The 19,959-nt window shown below is 42.7% G+C and overlaps 1 protein-coding gene across 1 annotated transcript in view; it reads left to right on the top strand.

The window, feature by feature from the left end:
- Positions 1–18,977, top strand: part of LOC111861697 (neuropeptide Y receptor type 1) — a 74,901-nt gene extending 55,924 nt beyond the window's left edge. The window contains exons 4-7 of the mRNA XM_023846474.2: positions 6,416–6,743; positions 8,401–8,501; positions 13,243–13,333; positions 18,687–18,977. Coding sequence (XP_023702242.1) covers positions 6,416–6,743; positions 8,401–8,501; positions 13,243–13,333; positions 18,687–18,941 — 775 coding nt within the window. The 3' untranslated portion in view covers positions 18,942–18,977. The remainder of the gene's footprint in view (positions 1–6,415; positions 6,744–8,400; positions 8,502–13,242; positions 13,334–18,686) is intronic.
- The last annotated feature ends 982 nt before the right edge of the window (positions 18,978–19,959 follow it).

Raw genomic sequence — 19,959 nt, forward strand, 5'->3', positions numbered from 1 at the left:
CCCCACGCCGGGAATTCGAAAGATGATGTTTTCATATACATTTCATCCCATCTTCCGTGGGAAGCTTGAACGAGGCAACCCAATCATACTGGCCCTCATTCACAGGCAATTGTAACAAGCTCTGACCTGTCCTTTTAGGCGCGTCCGGTTCCCTGTACCCGAGCTAAATTTATGACTGATCGTAAATGTCATAACTCCGGACTTCTTGTTTCTGCCAGAATCTAGAAATTTTCAACGTAAACACCGTATTGCACGTCCCAGACGATGAAATACGATATTATAGATCACGATACATTTCCAGTAATACCGAAACATAAGACTTTTGAAATTTAAATTACCGAGAATTAATTAGAAATAAAATTCATGGTCATCTATAATCATCCAAATAAATAAGGGCTCAGAATGATCAGCGTCACACTGTAGAAGGAGGCAGAAATTGCAGTTACCAACGCTTGGCAAAAGCATTCACGGGTTGAGCTCCAAAACCTGCAAATGGAGAAACCAACTATTAATGTAAGCGTTTCGGAGAAATATACTGCTTTCATCATCAAGGTTGAGCTCCAACACTGAAGACAAAGGCACCGGGACTGGGTTCCAAAATTCTAAAGGAATTCTCGATGTTTAGCTCCACGGTTCAATTTCAGTCCTGAAGACAGAGCCACCGATCTTAATTACCAGCGTTTCGGAGGAACAAGCTCCTTCAATCTTCAGGGTTGTGTTCCAGGTATTAACCCCCCAACATGGAGGTAGCAACGTTGTGTAGTGCTCTGGAAGGAATATATTCTTGAAGAAGGAAACAGTACGTTATTGACTATCTACCAGACTACAACACGATGTCGCAAGCCAGAGGACTGAAAAAACATGCAACAAAATGTTCAATAAATTGCTGTCTAATGGAGTATGAGTGGTAACACGTTCGGTGGATGGAGAGAATGAACATGAAACATGCTCCACAGAACTATTCTGGCATTTAATATCCTCACTGTCAGTGCACTACATTACAAAAGCCAGCTTAGCAACCGAGGTCTGTAATAGAACTGCAATTTTTTTAGGTTACCAAAATTAACACTCTTGTACATTTACGCTAGTTTACAGATCCATGATATACAATTCAGTGATACAGTTACAAGGCTTTCAGTGTAGAAACCACATAGCCTACAAACTGTAAAACGCAAAGAGAACAAAAGTTTCCTCCCGGAATTCACACAGATCTGATATATGAACTTTCACCATTAAACCTGCGATTTGCGTGCCCTACAAATCTACATATAAATTACTGTGAACTGAAAGTTAACGACTAATAATCATTAACAAGTCCGAATTAAAGCAACGGTCTTCCATGGTTTCATACTGGTCAAAATGAGACGATGGTATAGTCCATCTGATCTACGAACAAGCACACGTCATAACTCATGCAGCCAACGTTACGGAACAAAATTTCTGTATGCGTCATGTTATCATTTGACAATGTAAAATTCTAGACACTGATAGTGGCTTAAAACAACCCACAAAGTATAGCATGATTAGAAAGGGTTTTATATAGCTTTAGTATTGTGACGTATAGGTCCATTGCTAGGCAACGGCTCGATAAACACATTCCCGTGGAGATAGATTCTTGTTAAACAGCCCGTTGCTGGATATTGCGTACAACAATACGCTGCAATAAAGGACGTTCATTTCTAGGCAACGGAGCAGTAAACAACCCTACGAATTTTTGAGAGACGGTGTTTGTGGGATTAACACCGAGGCTGAACGAGAATAGTGCATGTCCTAGTATTTGTGAAGTGACTAGATTAGTGATAACGCTATAATTGATCGTGATTAAGAGAGATTGTAGAAGAAGGTGTTAATAAATCCAATCATCTAATCCAGAACCCGTTATTATTGGTCACGGAGCCATAATCACGTGAGAGTGTTTTGTTCTTAATGCACCGTCACTGTTTTTCTTTTGTTGCCTGCCAGACTTTCGAATTTTTGAAGTACTTAAAAGTACGTAAATACACATTTGTGCCAGGACATTGTTCAGGACACATCGTCAATTGAGGATTAGAGTGTTCTATCCTCATTTTTGTTTCGAAACCGAGACAGTGGACTTCTCGGATTCTCCGCTTTACGTTGCATTATCTCCACACACTTCCACAGGCTTACCTTAACTTCAAGTGAGAGATTTCAGGTTTAATTTCCACTTCATTTCTAAACTTCAATCTTTAAAACAAGTAGTCCTTGTGTAGAATTAATTAAGCAACATGTCATTAAGACCTGTGGGGGAGTGAAGGTATAGCTCCACCCTTTTTGTTGTCTGCATTATATGGAGGTGAGTGATTAGCTTCACTCACCAGCCGCTTTACCCCCGGGGAAACTCCACCTGCACGCGGTAGCGTAGTTGGTTGAGATACTGTGTTACAAGTCACAAGATCGTGGGTTCGAATCCCGATGGGGTGGACTTTTTTTCAATTGACCTAATCCTTCCAGCCGCACTATGGTCCTGGGGTCAACTCAGCCTCTAACAGAAATGAGTACCCGGAGTACTGGGAGTACTGGTGGTAAAGGGCGGCCAGCTGGCGCGTAAGGCTGAGAATCTTACCGCCATCTGTGAGCCGATTGTCTCGAAAATGTGGGAGCCTCGACGTCTCACAACCCTATGGGCCTCCACGTCCTGTTACAGGGATAGCTTTAACTTTTTTTACACATTGGTTAGGAGGTTGTGTGGACACCAGAGTCGGTCTGGACGCTGTGGAGAAAAGAAAATACTTTCTCATGCGAGGAGTCGAACCCCGGCTTTCCAGCCTGTATCCCTTCGCTATAACAACTCGATTATCCTGGCTCTCAATTTCAAACCTTATTTCTTGAAGCATGCTGCTGATGGATATAGCGCACTCCAGGTCTCAACTGATGAAATGTACGCAGAAAATTACACCCTGCAGTGATTGCTAACGCAGTCGGTATATCGATTGGCTACGGGTTGGACGGCTGAGGGATCGGAATTCGAGTCCCGGTAGAGTTAAAGTTTTCTACTCTACTGTCCATGTCGTCCAGACTGGCTGTGGGGTCCACCCAGTCTCATATCCAATGGATATCGGAGGTTAAGCGGCCGGGGCAGGAAGCTGACCACTCACTTCCAAACAGTGCTGAGGTCAAGAAAATGTGCATGTATACATCCTCCCTGTTATGTCTTGATGAAACAGCACATGGACACTGTTATTGGTTGTTCTGACTGAGTGATGGGAAGTTCGCCGTGTTGAAGTAAAGACATCTTGTGGTGTGGTCCACAAATGGGTCATTCTCATCAACGCACCGGCGGTGCAGGGCCACTGGGGTGGGAATTACTGCGTCTGCTCGCTTTCTGTGGTGTTGCCCTTGCACCGCGACCTAGAGTGATCTACTGTGCTTTTGAAGTGTTAGACTCTAGCTAATGACGTCTTGCGGAAAACTACCTGTGAAAACATTTTTAATTATCCAGGAGGATCCTGTTTTAATTTATACTGTTTCAAGGCATGTATGAAGCAGGGTGAGTTACTGGTACTGAATGAAGCTGTACTCTTGCTTCGTATCCAGGAGGACCCAGTTTCAAATCTGGACACAAAAATCCGCTGTACTACCGCGTTATTTTTGTAATTTCCTTCAGCCCCTTCATTTCTTCAGATTAGGTCACGGCTTCTCCCTTCCACACCCTTTGGATTTGTGATTCACTGATCATCCCATCAGATGATCACTGGGATCGTGGGATCGAATCCCGACCGAAGAATTGATGTCGGTTTGTGTATATTATGTGTTTGTGTTAGGTAGCGGCATTGCTACGGGCTGATCCCCCGCCAAAGGAGTCCTATCGACTGTGTATATTTTAAGAAACTGAAGTGAACGAAGCGTTTTATGGTCGCCCTCTGCTCCAAGTGGAAGCAACAGGAGTAGAAAGAGAAGAATAAGAAGAAGAAGGAGGAGGAGGAGATAATCCTATCATTTCAGCCTATATAATCTGATATATTAAAACCATCGTGAAATGAACAATAGATAAATAATTATATAAGCAATATTAGTATCATAGTTTACATAGAATGCAACCCAACCTGAACATATACTGGTAAAAGAATGGATGAAAATTTTATTAGGTCTGTTGTGGCCTACAGTTAGGAATGCCGCAGTCTGACTCCTGGTTCTACATTCAAATTACTGTCCCTGTAGTATATACCTCATCTATTATACATTAGGGTGGTAATTATAATTACCATATCATCTGCTTCTCTTCCTTTGAAGTGGAGGCCCTGAGGCCTCATTAAAAATCAATCTGACAATATGTATTTTACAGATATTTCATAGGACTACCACTCCTAAGGCCGCTAATTACAGAGGGCAATACGAACACAGAGACGAATGGGATTCGAACCCAAAATTGCAGTGTTCGAAACTGTGGAGACAGTCCTTCACACAGCCACTGTGATCGGCTTATCCTACCACGTATTTCTATTCCTTTGAAAAAATAATTATCTATCCCTTTCGTCCCCATGCATGCTACATGCCCTGTTAAACGCACCTTCCTTGGCCTATTATTCTGATTATACTTGGAGAAGAGTACAAGTTATGAAGCTCCTCATTATGCAGTTTTCTCCAACCTCCTGTCACTTCATCTCTCTTCGGTCCAAATATTCTCCTCAACACCCTGTTCTCAGACACCCTCAGTCTGTGTTCCTCCCTTAAAGTAGGAGACTAGGTTCCACACCCATACAGAACCACAGGCAAAATTATAGTTTTGTATATTCTTATTTTTATTTTTTTAGACAGCAGACGAGAAGACAAAACTAAAAAACTTAAAACCCTCCGGATTTGTATTTTCTGTATCTTACTCACAGCGAAGTAATGTACTGCACTGCGACAACCTGGCGCAGATGCCTGATGATATCCTCCTCCGGTCGAAATATTTTGTAAAATATTCATGGAAACTAGATTAATTGGATTTTAACCAATAATTTGCAAAAAGTTTCATTCACAAAACACTATTGCGATTGCGTGTGTGTCTTGTCTATGTTCACTGTATGGATTGGATAGATCTGGCTGAGGATAGGGACAAGTGGAGGGTTCTTGTGTACACGGTAATGAACCTTCGGGTTCCATAAAATGCTGGGAAATTCTTGAGTGGCTGCATAATTGGGGGCTCTTCAAGAAGGGCTCAGCTCCATGAGTGAAATGTCTTTGTTCACTGTTTCATTTTATTCTGCCAATGCGCCAGTCCTTCATATGATATCGTGTCATACAGCGTCACTATTCTGGTGTATCCAGTCTCGATTGTTTTTCTGTTCTCTTTATGTCTCTTGCTTTAGCTGTCCATTATACAGTTCCATGTCACAAAATTGGTAGCGCTAGTATTTCTTGCGTGATGTCATAAATTGCTGTCGTATTTCATTCTTGTTGCACTGAAATATTTCCTTTGGCACATTTATTAACTCCGGCAATTTATCTTCTTCCTTTACAGTATGAAAGCACCGAACAGGTTGGTCTAGAGATAAGGCTCTAAATTTATATTCGAGTTGTATTCGGTTCCAATACTAACTGAGACACCAGCCGTCCTGACCGAGGGCTTTCGTGGTATTCTTCAGTCCCTCCTCGAAAATTATTTCCTATTTATCAGTCATTCAACCAACCGACACCACGTAAGATCGATATTCCAAGCGTCACTGTAATTAATTTTTTTAGTTTCTTGGGGTGGGGTGGGACAGTGCACTTGGTACGTCGGCCACTACTGGCCTAGTACACCAGTCCTAGTTGATAAATTATGAGTGTGGAGCAGTCGGAGGAATGAGAATTGGCAGGAGAAACTGGAGTTCTCGAAGAAACCCTGCCCCAGTGCCACTTTATCCACCATAAATCCCATATGACCTGACCAGGGCTCGAAACCGGGCCGCAGCGGTGGGAAGTCAGTGACTAACCGCCTGAGTTATGGCACGGCCAAACGTCGAAATATAACTAACCAACTCCATAGAGCTGAGCCTTTCTTGAGAAGCCGCCAGTTGCGCAGTTATTCAAGAGCTTCCCAAAATTATATGGAACCCGAAAATTTATTACCGTGTTCATAAGAGCCCTTCACTGGTCCTTATCCTGATCCAGATGAATCTAGCCCATAGCACCCCATTTTATTTCTCTAAGCTCCATTGTAATATTATCCAGCCACCTACGTCTTGGTCTTCTTGTGGTCTCTTTCCTTCTGACATTCCCACCAAAAACCTATATGAGTTCATCTTTTCCCCATTCGTGCTATATGTTCCTCCCATCTGATCCTCCTTGATTTAATCATTCTAATTTTACTTGGTGAAGACTGAAAAAAAAAGTATTCTTACACCAATATAAATATCGGGAGGGGATTGTCTTATTGTTCTTTACAAATGCAAGTTAAAGTGTCCTTTTCCTTCTTTTGTGTTCCCTGCAGCGCCAGCCCCTCCAAATTGTGCGCAAAACTGGTGATTGCCGGTATCTGGGTGATTTCCGGAGGGCTGGCTGCACCCATGGCAGTAGCGCTTCGAGTGACGATGGTAGACTCACCACACGGTCACCAGAAGCCGTTCTGCCACAACGTGAAGCTCTCGGAGGAAGCAATGTTGTCATACCGCGTGATCCTGGTGGTCCTGCAGTATCTGACGCCACTGTGCATCATCTCCTGTGTCTACATCCGCATGGCGCTCGCCCTCTGGGGGTCCAAGGCACCGGGCAACGCCCAGAGCTCGAGGGACGCAACACTCATGAAGAACAAGATGAAGGTGAGTGAGGCTACAGAGCCGGGATAGCTCACTTGGTTTAGCGAATACGGGCTGGACGACCGAGGGATCGGGCTGTAGCAAGCAATAGCAAGAGCTATTTCTGTTATTCATATCTTCAAGACCTGCTCCTGGGTTCACCCAACTTCATATGCAGTGGGTATCAAGGGCTGCTTCCCTGGGATTGACACGGCAGGATGTGTGATACTGTAACCACTCACCTCCATCTAGTGTCGAGGTCAGTAATTGTGGAGCTATACCTTCACTCCCCTACATATCTTCAGGACGTAGTGCTTAATTAAGTACAGGGATAAATCATATCATTTTACTATACTAAAGCCACGGAAAGAAGTTTCATGGATGGTGGGGATGATGGAACTCGAGTTTCTCCCCTCTCTTCTTACTGTTGTGTTCTCTCCTCCAACTAGCTCTGGTTTGTCATTCAGTACAAAGCGCCTGCTAGGAATAAATATACCTCGAAGAAGAAGAAGAAGAAGACATATTCCCCCTCTCCCATTCTTACACAGTCACTCAGCTCATACCCTCGGTATTAACTTTACATGCTGGTCACGGTAGCCGCGCGGTCTAAGGTATGTACTGTTTTCGCTCGCTCTTAAGCCGGGATCGTGGGTTCGAATCCCACACAAGGCATGGATGTTTGGTATGTACGAGTATATGTGTTTATTCTGTGTTTGTGATGTCCTGTGTTAGGTAGCGGCCTTGCGGCGAGCTGATCACTCGTTCAAGGAGTCCTATCATCTGTAAAATGATCACGAAAAGCAAGGGCTTAAGGAGGCTGAAGAGTCCGTGAAAAATTTTAACATTACCTGGCAGTCCGGATGTCTAGAAAGTCCATATCCTTTCTTTACGCTAACGTGGCAACATAATTCATTCCCTCGGTAACCTGAAATACTGTGATTTCAAAGCTTTTTAGGAGTATATCTCCGTTACGGGTAAAAAAGGCAAGTTTGTCCCCGTGCTTAATTAATTAATGTATAGATCCATATTTTCTTGACCTCGACACTACATGGAAGCGAGTGGTAAGTTTCACGTCCTGGCCGCTTTGTCCCCTGGGAAAGATCCCCCGGTACCCTTTGGAGAGGAGTCAGGTTGGGCCACAGAATCGGTATGGACACTGTGGAGAAGAGAAAAATCAAGCGTTCCTCCAGGGATTCGAACCCCGGCTGTCCAGTCCGCAGCTCTGTGTCTCCGTTACATTTTTTTATCGCTAGTGGGGTGCGACTAAGTGCCTTGTACTGCGGCCAATTCTGGTCTATTGTACCAGCCCCAGATGATAAGTGAGGGTGATTGTGGAGCAACTGGTGGAATGAAGATTGGCAGGGAAAACCGTAGTACTCGGATAAAAACCTGCCCCAGCACCACTTTGTCCGCTACAAATCCCACTTGACCAGACCAGGGATCGAACCCGGGCCGCCGCGGTGGGAAGCCAGCGACTAACCGCTTGAGCTATGGCGTGACCCCTCCGTTATATATATATATATAAATTATTATATTAGTCTTACCTCTCCTGCATCTCCCTCTCTAATGGCCAGAGGGTTCTTTGGGCTACTCGCTGTTGTTAACGTCGTCTCGATAAGATTAACGGACAGTTGTGTAAAATATATCGCAGGGCTGAGTTTTGTTTTTTCTTGGTTGACAGGTCATCAAGATGCTTGTGATTGTGGTCGCTCTCTTCGCCCTTTGCTGGCTGCCTCTGCAGACTTACAACGTTCTTCATAATATTTTCCCCGAGATAAACGGGTAAGCATCTGAAAACGGTTTTACCTACCTACCTACCTACCTACCTACCTACCACCTATCTACCTACCTACTACCTACCTACCTACCACCTATCTACCTACCACCTATCTACCTACCTACCACCTATCTACCTACATACTACCTACGTACCTACTTACTACTACCTATCCACCTACCTACTACCTACCTACCTACCTACCACTCTGCGCTACAGCCCTGGGCGAGCCTTGGCTTCCTCTATAACCAGTCTCCACTGCTCTCTATTCCTCATCTTCTCTATCCTATAACTGTACCTCCTTTCTCGTGTCACTCACTCGCCCCTTACGTTTGGCGCCACTTTGTAGATGTTCGTCCATCACTCAGTTACACCTCAAGCCCAACACGTTGGTCGACACTTTGTAATACCTCTTTCGCTGAACTAATAAGTATCTCAGGTTTTTTTTTTATTTTACAAGGAGGTGAGGTTTGTTGTATTCGGTAGAGCTGAGGGTCTCTTTTTCCTCAGAGCCTTTAACGGGCCTCAACTCCGACAAGCAGAAATTGAAATCAAAGCTACACAAGCACATATCAAGTTTAACTGGTTTATTATTACTGAACACTTATATTGAGCCACTTTTTAATACAAACTCCTTAATTAGTAAATTTAGCTCATTAGTCGGCACACACACACATATCAAGTTTGACTGATTTATTTTTAAACATTTATGCCCTTTGCTGCACAATCTAATTTTTCTTGCAACTTGTTTAACTTTGTATTTATATTTCTTTGATGCACAACACTTTTGCTTGTAGTCTTGCTATTTATAACTTTCAACTGACTGACACAAGTTTTGCTTCTGTATTCAAAGAGAGCAGGTGTGTGACTAACACTAATTTTGCTTCTGTTCTCTGCAAGAGCCGGTGTGTGATTAACACTAATTTTGCTTCTGATCTCTACAAGAGCCGCTGTGTGACTGACACTAATTTTGCTTCTGATCTCTGCAAGGGCCGGCGTGTGACTAACACAAGTTTTGCTTCTGTTCTCTGCAAGGGCTGTTGTGTGACTCACATAAGTTTTGCTTCTGTTCTCTGCAAGGCCCGGTGTGTAAGTAACACAAGTTTTACTTCTGATCTCTACAAGAGCCGGCGTGTGACTAACACAAGTTTTGCTTCTGATCTCTACAAGAGCCGGTGTGTGACTGACACTAATTTTGCTTCTGATCTCTGCAAGGGCCGGTGTGTGACTAACACAAGTTTTACTTCTGTTCTCTGCAAGAACCGGTGTGTGACTGACACAAGTTTTGCTTCTGTTCTCTGCAAGGGCCGGTGTGTGACTAACACAAGTTTTACTTCTGTTCTCTGCAAGGGCCGGTGTGTGACTAACACAAGTTTTGCTTCTGTTCTCTGCAAGGGCCGGTGTGTGACTAACACAAGTTTTGCTTCTGTTCTCTGCAAGGGCCGGTGTGTGACTAACACAAGTTTTACTTCTGTTCTCTGCAAGGGCCGGTGTGTGACCAACACAAGTTTTATTTCTGTTCTCTGCTAGGGCCGTGTGTGACTAACACAAGTTTTACTTCTCTTCTCTGCTAGGGCCGGTGTGTAACTAACTTCGACAACTGACTTCTTTTCAAACCGTGAGGTTCTTGGTCCATCAGCTTCTTGGTTTTGTCACACCCTTAAATTCTAGTGATTGGTCACTTTTGAAAAATAGTAGTATCTTAATTAACTATTCCCTCACTCCGTTTAAGGATTACAAGGAATTTAGGCTTCTAAGACTTAACGTACATTCTGTCAGTAGCTGGACAAATGTTAAGCTTCGCTTGGGTTGAGGGAACACCCATCTTTAAGTTACGATGTTAAAAACTGTCAAGTTTCGAATTCTCAAAGACTGCAGCAATTACACTTTCGAGCTAAAATTCTCAGAAATATCCACAGGGGTTCTTCGTGTTCTACTGAAAGTGTGAGAATAAGCTGATGCATACATGCAAGGACAGGCCTACTCGTATCTCTCACTGACTCGTTCATAACCTCCAACTGTGAAACAATTACATTTCTAACTAATAAACTTAATTAAATTTAAATGGATGCATGACAGTGGTGCGGTTACAATCCATTCTTTCACCTTCATCTTCTTTAGGACGTTCTCAACTTCGTCTGGCCATCTCATCCTGGGTCTTCCCTTTTTTCTTTTGGAATATAGCCTTCCTTTTAACATTCTCTTTGGCATTGCATTATCTTCCGTTCTTTCGACATGTCCCAAGTATCCTGTTCTCTGTGACTTGACAAATCTTACAATATCTTCTCTTTCCAGTAATGTGTCTATCTCTTCATTGTAACTTATCCTGCATATATTATTTCCTATCACTGGTCCGTATATTTTGCGCATTATTTTTCTCTCGAACATTCTCAGTGCATTCTTTTCTGTTACGGTTTTACCTAACAATGGTATCGAAACTAAGGCATAACTTCTTCCTCTTCTGTATGACTTTGCCCCTCATGCTACCTACTTGTCCCTTTATATAATAAAGTAACTTCCTTTCTATATAACCGGAGCCGGGTAGCGTAGTCACTACAGCGACTAACTACTGGCCGGAGGATCAAGGGGTTGGAGTTCCATTACTTTCTCTTCTCCACTTCGTCCTGACCTGCTCTCGTGTCCATCCAACCTCCTATCCAATGGGCACACGGAAGATTTTCCCCGGGGGTAAAGCAGCTCGGACGTGAAGCTGACCCCTCACCTCCAACGAGTGCCGAGTTCAAGAAAATGTGTATCTACACATCCACTCCCCCATACGCCTTCGTGACTTAATGCATAATTAGTTAGGGGCAGGTACAACTTTACCTTACTATACAAGCTATATCCAGCCGAGTTCCTGCTCAAACATAAATTTCCGTCAGAAGTAAAGAGCGGCTCAGATAGAGATGGCTAGACGATGTAGAATATGATATACGAGAGCCGGAAGTGAAGATATGTCGAAGAGTGGATATCTATCGTAAACATGGCCTACATTTGCAGGGGAGAGCAGGGCTGAAGAGTAGGCAGTAACTAAATAAGCAAGGAAAGAAGGAATCAGTTTCTTACGTAGAATGATTTACCAAAGCAAAGTGTAAAGAAGTGGGGATCAATGGAGGATTACGGAGGAGAACGGCCTGTCGCATTTAAGGAAACGTAGATCCAAGGATTAAGTAAGTAAATATTTTTGTTATTCATAGTGAGGTGGGACTAATTCTCTTGTACTGCGGCCATTTCTGACCTATTGTACCAGCCCCAGATGAAAGGTGAGGGTGATTGTGGAGCAATTGGTGGAATGAAGATTGACAGGGGAAACCGAAGTACTCGAAGAAAACCTGCCGCAATGCCACCTTGTCCACCACAAATCCCATATTTCCTGACCCGGGCTCGAAACCGGGCTGCCGCGGTGGGAGGTCAGCGACTAACCGCTTGAGCTATGACACGGGCAAGTAAGTAAAAGTAAAGGTATCCCTGTAGCAGGCCGTGGAGGCCCATAGGATTGTGAGATGTTGAGGTTCCCACATTTGTTCTAGACAATCGGCTCGCAGATGGCGGTAAGGTTGTCAGCCTTACGTGCCGGCCGCCCTTTACCACCAAGAATATTCCCGGTACTCATTTCTGTTAGAGGCTGAGCCGATTCCAGGGCCCAAGTGCGGCTGGCGGGGTTAGGTAAATTGAAGAAATCCACCTCATCGGGTTTCGATCCCGCGACATTCCGGCTTGTACGAGAGTAAGTCAATAAGAATTTACAAATGGATATAGAACTTAAACAAATAAGAGTACTGATTTGAAAAATGCTTTTATTTCTCAACATAATCTCCCTGTACATTGAGGCACTTGTCCCATTGTTTCAAAAGCCCCTGAAAACCAGCAGCATAAAATTTTTGGGCTGCTGTTGGAACCAGGCGGTGACTTCCCTTTCTACAGCTTCATCGTCGGGAAAATGTTCAGCCGAAAGATGATGTTTAAGAGGGCCGAACAAATGGAAGTCGCTTGGAGCAAGACTCATCATCTGTGACAATTCGGGCTAGCATATCGTTTCCTTCATCGTGGTAGCGATTGAGATGTTGTAATGCCAGACCCATTCTTTGCATTTTGTGTTGTGGGGTCAACATGCGAGGCACCCATCGTGCACAGACTTTGTGAAAACCTAACCTGTCATGCATTATGAAGTAGGCCATGCCGTGTGAACACGCCCGGTTCCGACAGCAGCCCAAAGAATTTTATGCTGCTGGTTTACAGGGGCTTGTGAAACGATGGGACAAGTGCCTCAATGTACAGGGAGATTATGTTGAGAAATAAAAGCATTTTTCAAATCAGTACTCTTATTTGTTTAAGTTCTATATCCATTTGTAACCTACTTATTGACTTACGTAGCCTACCTCAGCCAACTACGCTACCTATGCCCCAAGTAAGTAAGTGAACTGAAAGACCGCAAGATATGATAATGCGTCACATGGTTAGGGATACCGAATACCTCAAGGGACGGTGATAGATGAGTATGAAGCAATGGTGGAATTAAGATTATTATGCGTAAATCCGAAAAAGAAAACTTGATTTCATCTCATACTCATTGTAGAGCATATTTTTATCGGTATATTGGGAAATATGTGTTCTTTATGTTGCTCGTAGGTTACAGGTTCAGTACAGCCTATCAGGGGCTTTGTATTGCGAATGAATGTTTTCTGATATGCGTAGTTGAGATCAGTCGTGGCAGGACTCATCTTGAATTCCTTGTGTTCCTTGCAGGTACCGTTATATCAACATCATCTGGTTCTGCTGCGATTGGCTGGCAATGAGTAACAGCTGCTACAATCCATTCATTTACGGCATTTACAACGTAAGTAACAAATCTTTCTTTCTAGTTTGTTTCTCTTTGTTTTCCGACATGCAACGCATAATGAGGTAAAGGGTAAAAAGGTAAAGCTATTCCTTTAACCGGCCACGGAACCCTATAGCGTTGTAAGACGTCGAGGTTCCCATATTTTCTAGACAGTCGGCTCACAGATGTCGGTGAAGTTGTCAGTCTTATGCGCCGGCCACACTTTAATCCCCAGGAAGATCCCTGATACTTATTTCTGTTAGAGACTGAGTCGACCCCGGGGCCATAGTGCGGCTGGAAGGATTAGGTTAACAGAAAAATCCAATAATCTCCTCGGGAACCGAACCGAGACCTTCCGGCTTGTAACATAGTGCCTCAACCAACCTCGTTACCGCGTGCCATCCTGATTATATCTAGCTACTTTTATTCCATCTTGAATACTTAGTATTTGATCAGAAAGTTATTCTCGCGTGGCGAGCCTGCCTAAAATTTTTCCGTTCTTCTAAAGCGTCAAAGCTTCTGCGTGCTGAATATTTGATGCGAGGAATATCAAGCACCATGACACACCTGACATGTATTTTCTAAAGCGTCTGTTATTTAGAAGCTATTTGTCGCCTATGCTACCATTCAGTCCAGAACCTTTTGTCTTCTCGTCTGTTGTCCAAAAACATAAAAATTAGAATATACAAAACTATAATTTTGCCTGTGGTTCTGTCTGTATGGGTGTAAAACTTGGTCTCTGACATTAAGGGAGGCACATAAACTGAGGGTGTTTGAGAACAGGGTGTTGAGGAGAATATTTGGACCGAAGAGAGATGAAGTGACAGGAGGTTGGAGAAAACTGCATAATGAGGAGCTTCATAACTTGTACTCTTCTCCAAGTATAATTAGAATGATCAAGTCAAGGAGAATGAAGTGGGCAGGTCATGTAGCACGAATGGGGGAGACGAGGAATGAGTATAGGATATTGATGGGAAAGCAAGAAGGAAAGAACCACTGGGAAGACCAAGGCATAGGTGGGTGGACAATATTAGAATGAATGTTAGAGAAATAGGATGGGATGGATTGATCTGGTTCAGGATAGGGACCAGTGGAGGGCTCTTGAGAACACGGTGATGAACCTTCGGGTTCCATAAAATGCTGGGAAATTCTTGAGTAGCTGTAGAATTGGCGGCTCCTCAAGAAAGGCTCAGCTCCATGAGTAAGGAAGTACGTAAGTAAGTAAGTAAGGCTACTTCTGCAGTAATTGTGAAGGCATTTACTAACCTTCATGTTAACGCTGAAAAACGTATCAGAGAAAGCAATATATAGCTACGGCTTTCAGTGTCTGTGGTGTTCTTAATGTATCAGTACCACTGTATTAGCATTCGCTTATTGTGTGGTAGTGCTGCTACCTGTTTCGACCCTGTCGGGCCATCATCGCGCAATCCTTACACGAATATGTCACCCGTTATCAGATTCTTCACAGATGTGGATCAAGATCAGTGATTTATAATTTCTCTTTCGGTTTGCTTATAATTTCAATTACAAAAATTTAAATTATATAAAAATATATATATATATTTCTTTAAAAATGAAATTCCGATTAACAAAAAACCTTAAAAATTTTCGATTCTTCTAATTACTTTTTGTGGCGTGATGGTGTATGTCTTATAGTATGGGAAAACTTTAGAAACGTTTCGGTCTATATTGCAGACGCCATCGTCGGGGTGAATTTAAATGTGAATAGGGAAATACCCTAAATTGGCATAGAGGACGGATTTCTCGCCCGATCAATGTTGTCTTGATTTTCTACCCAGGTTAAGACTTTTGATAACACTGTATCATATAGAGAGATACTTGCTATTCCCCTCTACTAAGAGGGGACGTCCTCCACATACAGACCAAGCAACTCGGCTCAGATGATAGCTTTTCTGACTTTTATTCCAAAGATTGTTGGTTCGAATCTCTACCGGGATACCGATTATCCTAAGTTATTTTATGGTATTCCTCAATTCATTCCAGATAGTGCCTGGGTAGAACCTCGATTAAGTCACGATTGCTTGTGCCCTTCCGAGCCCTTCATCATTATGTAATCCTTCTATCCGTGTCGTTTCCTATTCACTGACATTTAAAGCTATGTTACGTATTTCATTACTGTTACTGTTTAGTGCATAGTGTGCTTATTTTTTATTAATATTAATTTATATAATTGTAGTTGTAATTGTATTTGTTGTAGTTGTAAGTGTATTTTCATTGTATTCATTGTGCGTAGTGTGTCATTTATTTTTTTGTAGTTTCGTGGGCTGTGTTTTTTTAGTGTGGTGATTTATTCTGTGTGATGTACGTGGTATGTTATTTGTGTGTCGTGTTTTATTGTAGTACCATTGCCACTGGGTAAAACCCAATTTTCAGCTAAAGTAAATGATTATAATTATATTTTGAGCTAGTGACAACGTCTGTCTGTGGTCTGTTTATTGAATTGTTTCTGGTCCTCGCCAGCACAGTCATTATTTGTTTCGAATCCCACGGGATTAATGACTATATTCGACTATGTCTCACGGCTCTAGTAGTCGGTCAGCGTTCTGACAGCGTCGGTGAATATACCTACAATAAATTGATATCACCATATGTGGTTATGATACAAAAGATATTTTCAATGTAGTTCAGAATCTTATTGCATAAGATATATAAATATCGGCATCCATCTTAGTGAAATGTTGCTGTCAGTACGGTTACCTCTGCTGAATTTGCAATTAAATAAGATTAAACATCTGAAATCCGAAAATCACGTACATACTAACAAAATTGGAACTCCTGTCTTGCAGAAAACACTGATTCTTAGCTGCAAACACCGATATGTTAAGGCTATATTTGAAAGTAAACGCTAAATGCACTGTGGGGAAAATGAAGAATGATTTTATTGCTGAAACAAGTGGTACATATAATAATTGTGCTTTCAATTGTTAAATTTGTAGTGAGAAAAGATTTGTATCAGCCATGATCACTTTGGAGATCCACATACGAGTAGCCTTCATCTATATTTTTTCCATTCAGTCTGAGAAGAAATTTGCGATTATAATAGAAATTAAATCAAAAATATAATTTTAGAAACTTCATGTAAATACAGAATATTCCAAAATTAGTTTAACCGATATTATACTCACGTTCTAGAGAGAAAAAAAAATACGACAAAATGTAAATGAGTAAACATAGCAATATCACAACAGCTGATAGAAACAAGCGCTTACAAATTTCCGTTTGTTGCAAAATAAAAATTTGAATGAAAATGAAAATAATCAAAACTAAACTTTTCACTGACTTGGTAAAATGACTTTTGGGACACCCGGTTAATTTCTTAATTTATGGAGTGATATATATATATGCTTATAAAACGATAGAAATGGAGGCAGACGTCGTACTCTTGGGTTCAGATAGCCTTTTATTTTTAACGAAGCAATTTAGGCTGCCTTAATGCATCATGACTATCGCATAAAAGAGCGATACACACGGCAGAGGAGCGAGTTCTCGAAAACTGCGTTGAAATATACGTAATTTACTTTAAGACATTTGTTGGCCAGTCCTCTGATACGGTGGGTTTTATCTTATTCTGAACTGCTTGTACATATGTCTCCCAGAATATTCTTATTTCAGTTCTCCGTCTTGATATTATCCTTATCAGAATAATGGGCCTGTTTTATTTCGTGGACTCTATCTTTTGCACTTGACTCTGTTTACTCGTATTTACTCGTATTTCAGTAGAATTTTAATAAGTTTTATAATACGCAATAGGCACAATTTGCAGTAAACGAAGACTGTTACAGTAATTGTCTCAAAATATTGTTACAGTGACTAAAGCAAGGACAAACTGGACGTAGCGTGTAACATGGATTAGTTGGAAAAGAAATGCATACGAAGTTCTTGTAGGGAAATCTGAAAGAAAGAGGACACTAAGAAGTCTTAGGCTGCCCCATAGCTCAAGCGGTTAGTCACTGGCTTCCCACCGCGGCGGCCCGGGTTCGATCCCGGTGGGGATTGTGGTGGACAAAGTGGCGCTGGGGAAGGTTTTCTCCGAGTACTTCGGTTTCCCCTGCCAAATTTCATTTCACCAAATTCTCCATCATAATCACCCGGGGCAGGTACAATAGGCCAATTAGTGGCCGTCTTGCCGAGTGGACCCAGTTGGACTCCACCACCCCACTAAGCGAATTAAAAAAAAAAGAGAAGGCTTAGGCGTGGATGGGAGGAACATAGGTTCATGTGAACTGGATTCAACTGGCTCAGCACAAGTACCGGCGACGGGATCTTCTGAACACGGCAAAGAGCTTTCGGGTTCCAAAAATTTCCCGGAATTTCTTTAGTGGATGAGAGACCATTAGCTACTCAAGAAGGAATATGATTCATGAAGTTGATAGGAATTTTCTATAATGTTATTTTACGCTGTGGAAGTTGGGTATATTCTTCTGTGCAAAATAAAATAGATTAAATTAGCTTAATTATTTTATAAATAATTGCTAATTCTTATTGAAAATATATTCTTAATTTATATAAAACGCAGTTTCCATCTTTCTTCTTATTATTCGATTCCCGATGAGATAATTAGATTTTTCAATTGACCTAATCCTTCCGGCCTATGTCCCTGGGGTCGACTCAGCCTCTAACAGAAATGAGTACCAGGAATCTTCCTGTGGGTAAAGGGCGGCCGGCGCGTAAGGCTGACAACCTCACCGCCATCTGTGAGCCGATTGTCTAGAAAATGTGGTAGCCTCGACGTCTCGCAACCCTATAGGCCTACATGGTCTGTTACAGGGATTCTTTTTTATTGCTAGTGGGGTGGGACTAAGTCCCTTGTACTGCGGCGACTTCTAGCCTATTGTATCAGCCCCAGATGATAGGTGAGGGTGATTGTGGAGCAATGGGTGGAATGAAGATTTGTAGGGGAAACCGAAGTACTCCGAGAAAACCTGCCCCATCACCACTTTGTCCTCCACAAATTCCACTTGACCAGACCCCGGGATCGAACCCGTGCCGCCGCGGTGGGAAGCCAGCGACCAACCGCTTGAGCTATGGCGCGGCCTCCTGTCACAGGGATAGTTTTATTTCATCTCTTTTTCAACTCTTGGTCGCTTTTTAAGTTTCTTAATTTTTTACACACTCGGTAGTACTCCTTGGGTGGGGGATCAGTCTGACGCAAGGCCTCTACCTACACACAGAACAACATAAACACAGAATAAACTCATGTAGACATCCATGCCCCTAGTGTGATTCGAACCCACAATCCCAGTGTTCGAGCGGACGAAGACAGTTCATGTCAGACCGCGCGGCCACTGGGGGGACAACTTCTACCTTGCGTTTATGTGTCCTAATTGCAGTATAATTTGTTGTGTTTCAGGAGAAATTCAAACGCGAATTCCAGCTTCGGTTTGGTCTGTGTTCGCGCCGGTGTTCCGCAGCCGCCCCAGGGACGTCACTGACCCGCGATTTGAGTGAGATGGAGAAGCTAAGCTCGAGGTACGACAACTCGTTCCGCTATCACCCCACTTGCCCGCCGCCCCCGCCGCCGCCACAAGGGAGGAGGGATGCATACCGCACCCTGCTTACCCAGAATCACCGCACAAGGCCCATTTGCGCCGATGAGAAATACTGAGGCGCGTCATCACGCCTCTTCGTTATAACAGCTGATGATACGCGAAGAGGAAATAACCTGTTTCAGTTTTTGTGAATGACGTTACATAGGTTTATCGTCCTCTTCGTTCCTTATTTTAATTAACTCTTACTTGGACTTAGGTGAAAATGGAAAACAGTAATGACTATGGAATGTTTTAATTATTGGTCATATTTAATTTGCATTAAACCATGTTACAAGTCATGTAATGACCATGTGAGGTCATTGGATTTTTTTCCAATTGACTTAATCCTGCCAGCCGCACTATGGTCTTGAGGTCGATTCAGCCTCTAACAGATATGATACCAGGAATCTTCCTGGGGGGAAAAGGCGGCCGGCGCATAAGGCTGACAACTTCACCGCAATCTGTGAGTCGATTGTCAACAAAATATAGGAGCCTCGACGTCTCAGAACCCTATGGACCTTCACGGCCTGTTGCAGGGATACTGTAATTCCAATTATACTAATTGACTTCTCCCAATCTGTGACCAATCGAAATAGTCTATCAACTTAATAACCGAGGAATGTGATAATGTGCTGCCTGATCAAAGCTAAAGCAATAATGGAAAGATGATTAACAGGAGAAAACGTAAAGAAAACTAGGAGAAACAACTTATGGAGTTCCATTTCTTCCACGACGATAAAGTCATATGAAATTATCCGAGACTAAACCCATATCTGTGCTATGGCGATGCGTTCTATGTGCGCTGAAGTGCTTGCTCGTTAGTTGTGCAACCGTTTGAGAGTCGGCCTACTCGGGACATACTTCAATGCAAATGACTACCTTCTTAGACAATTACAACCTTCGTTTGCTCAGCTGAGTGTTTATATCGTATTGAGTGTTCTCTGTGCTCTTCGCTTCGAGTGGTTCTCCTGTCTTTCCTTGCTGTGATTTCAGAAGTTAAAACCTAGAGAACTGAACACTTCCTCGGCATCCGTTAGTGTGTTCTGAGAGGTTTAAGTATTTTCTGCTACTCTTATCCAAATTACGGAATATCAC

Source organism: Cryptotermes secundus, unplaced genomic scaffold, assembly GCF_002891405.2.
Source record: "Cryptotermes secundus unplaced genomic scaffold, Csec_1.0 scaffold201, whole genome shotgun sequence".
Taxonomy (NCBI): domain Eukaryota; kingdom Metazoa; phylum Arthropoda; class Insecta; order Blattodea; family Kalotermitidae; genus Cryptotermes; species Cryptotermes secundus.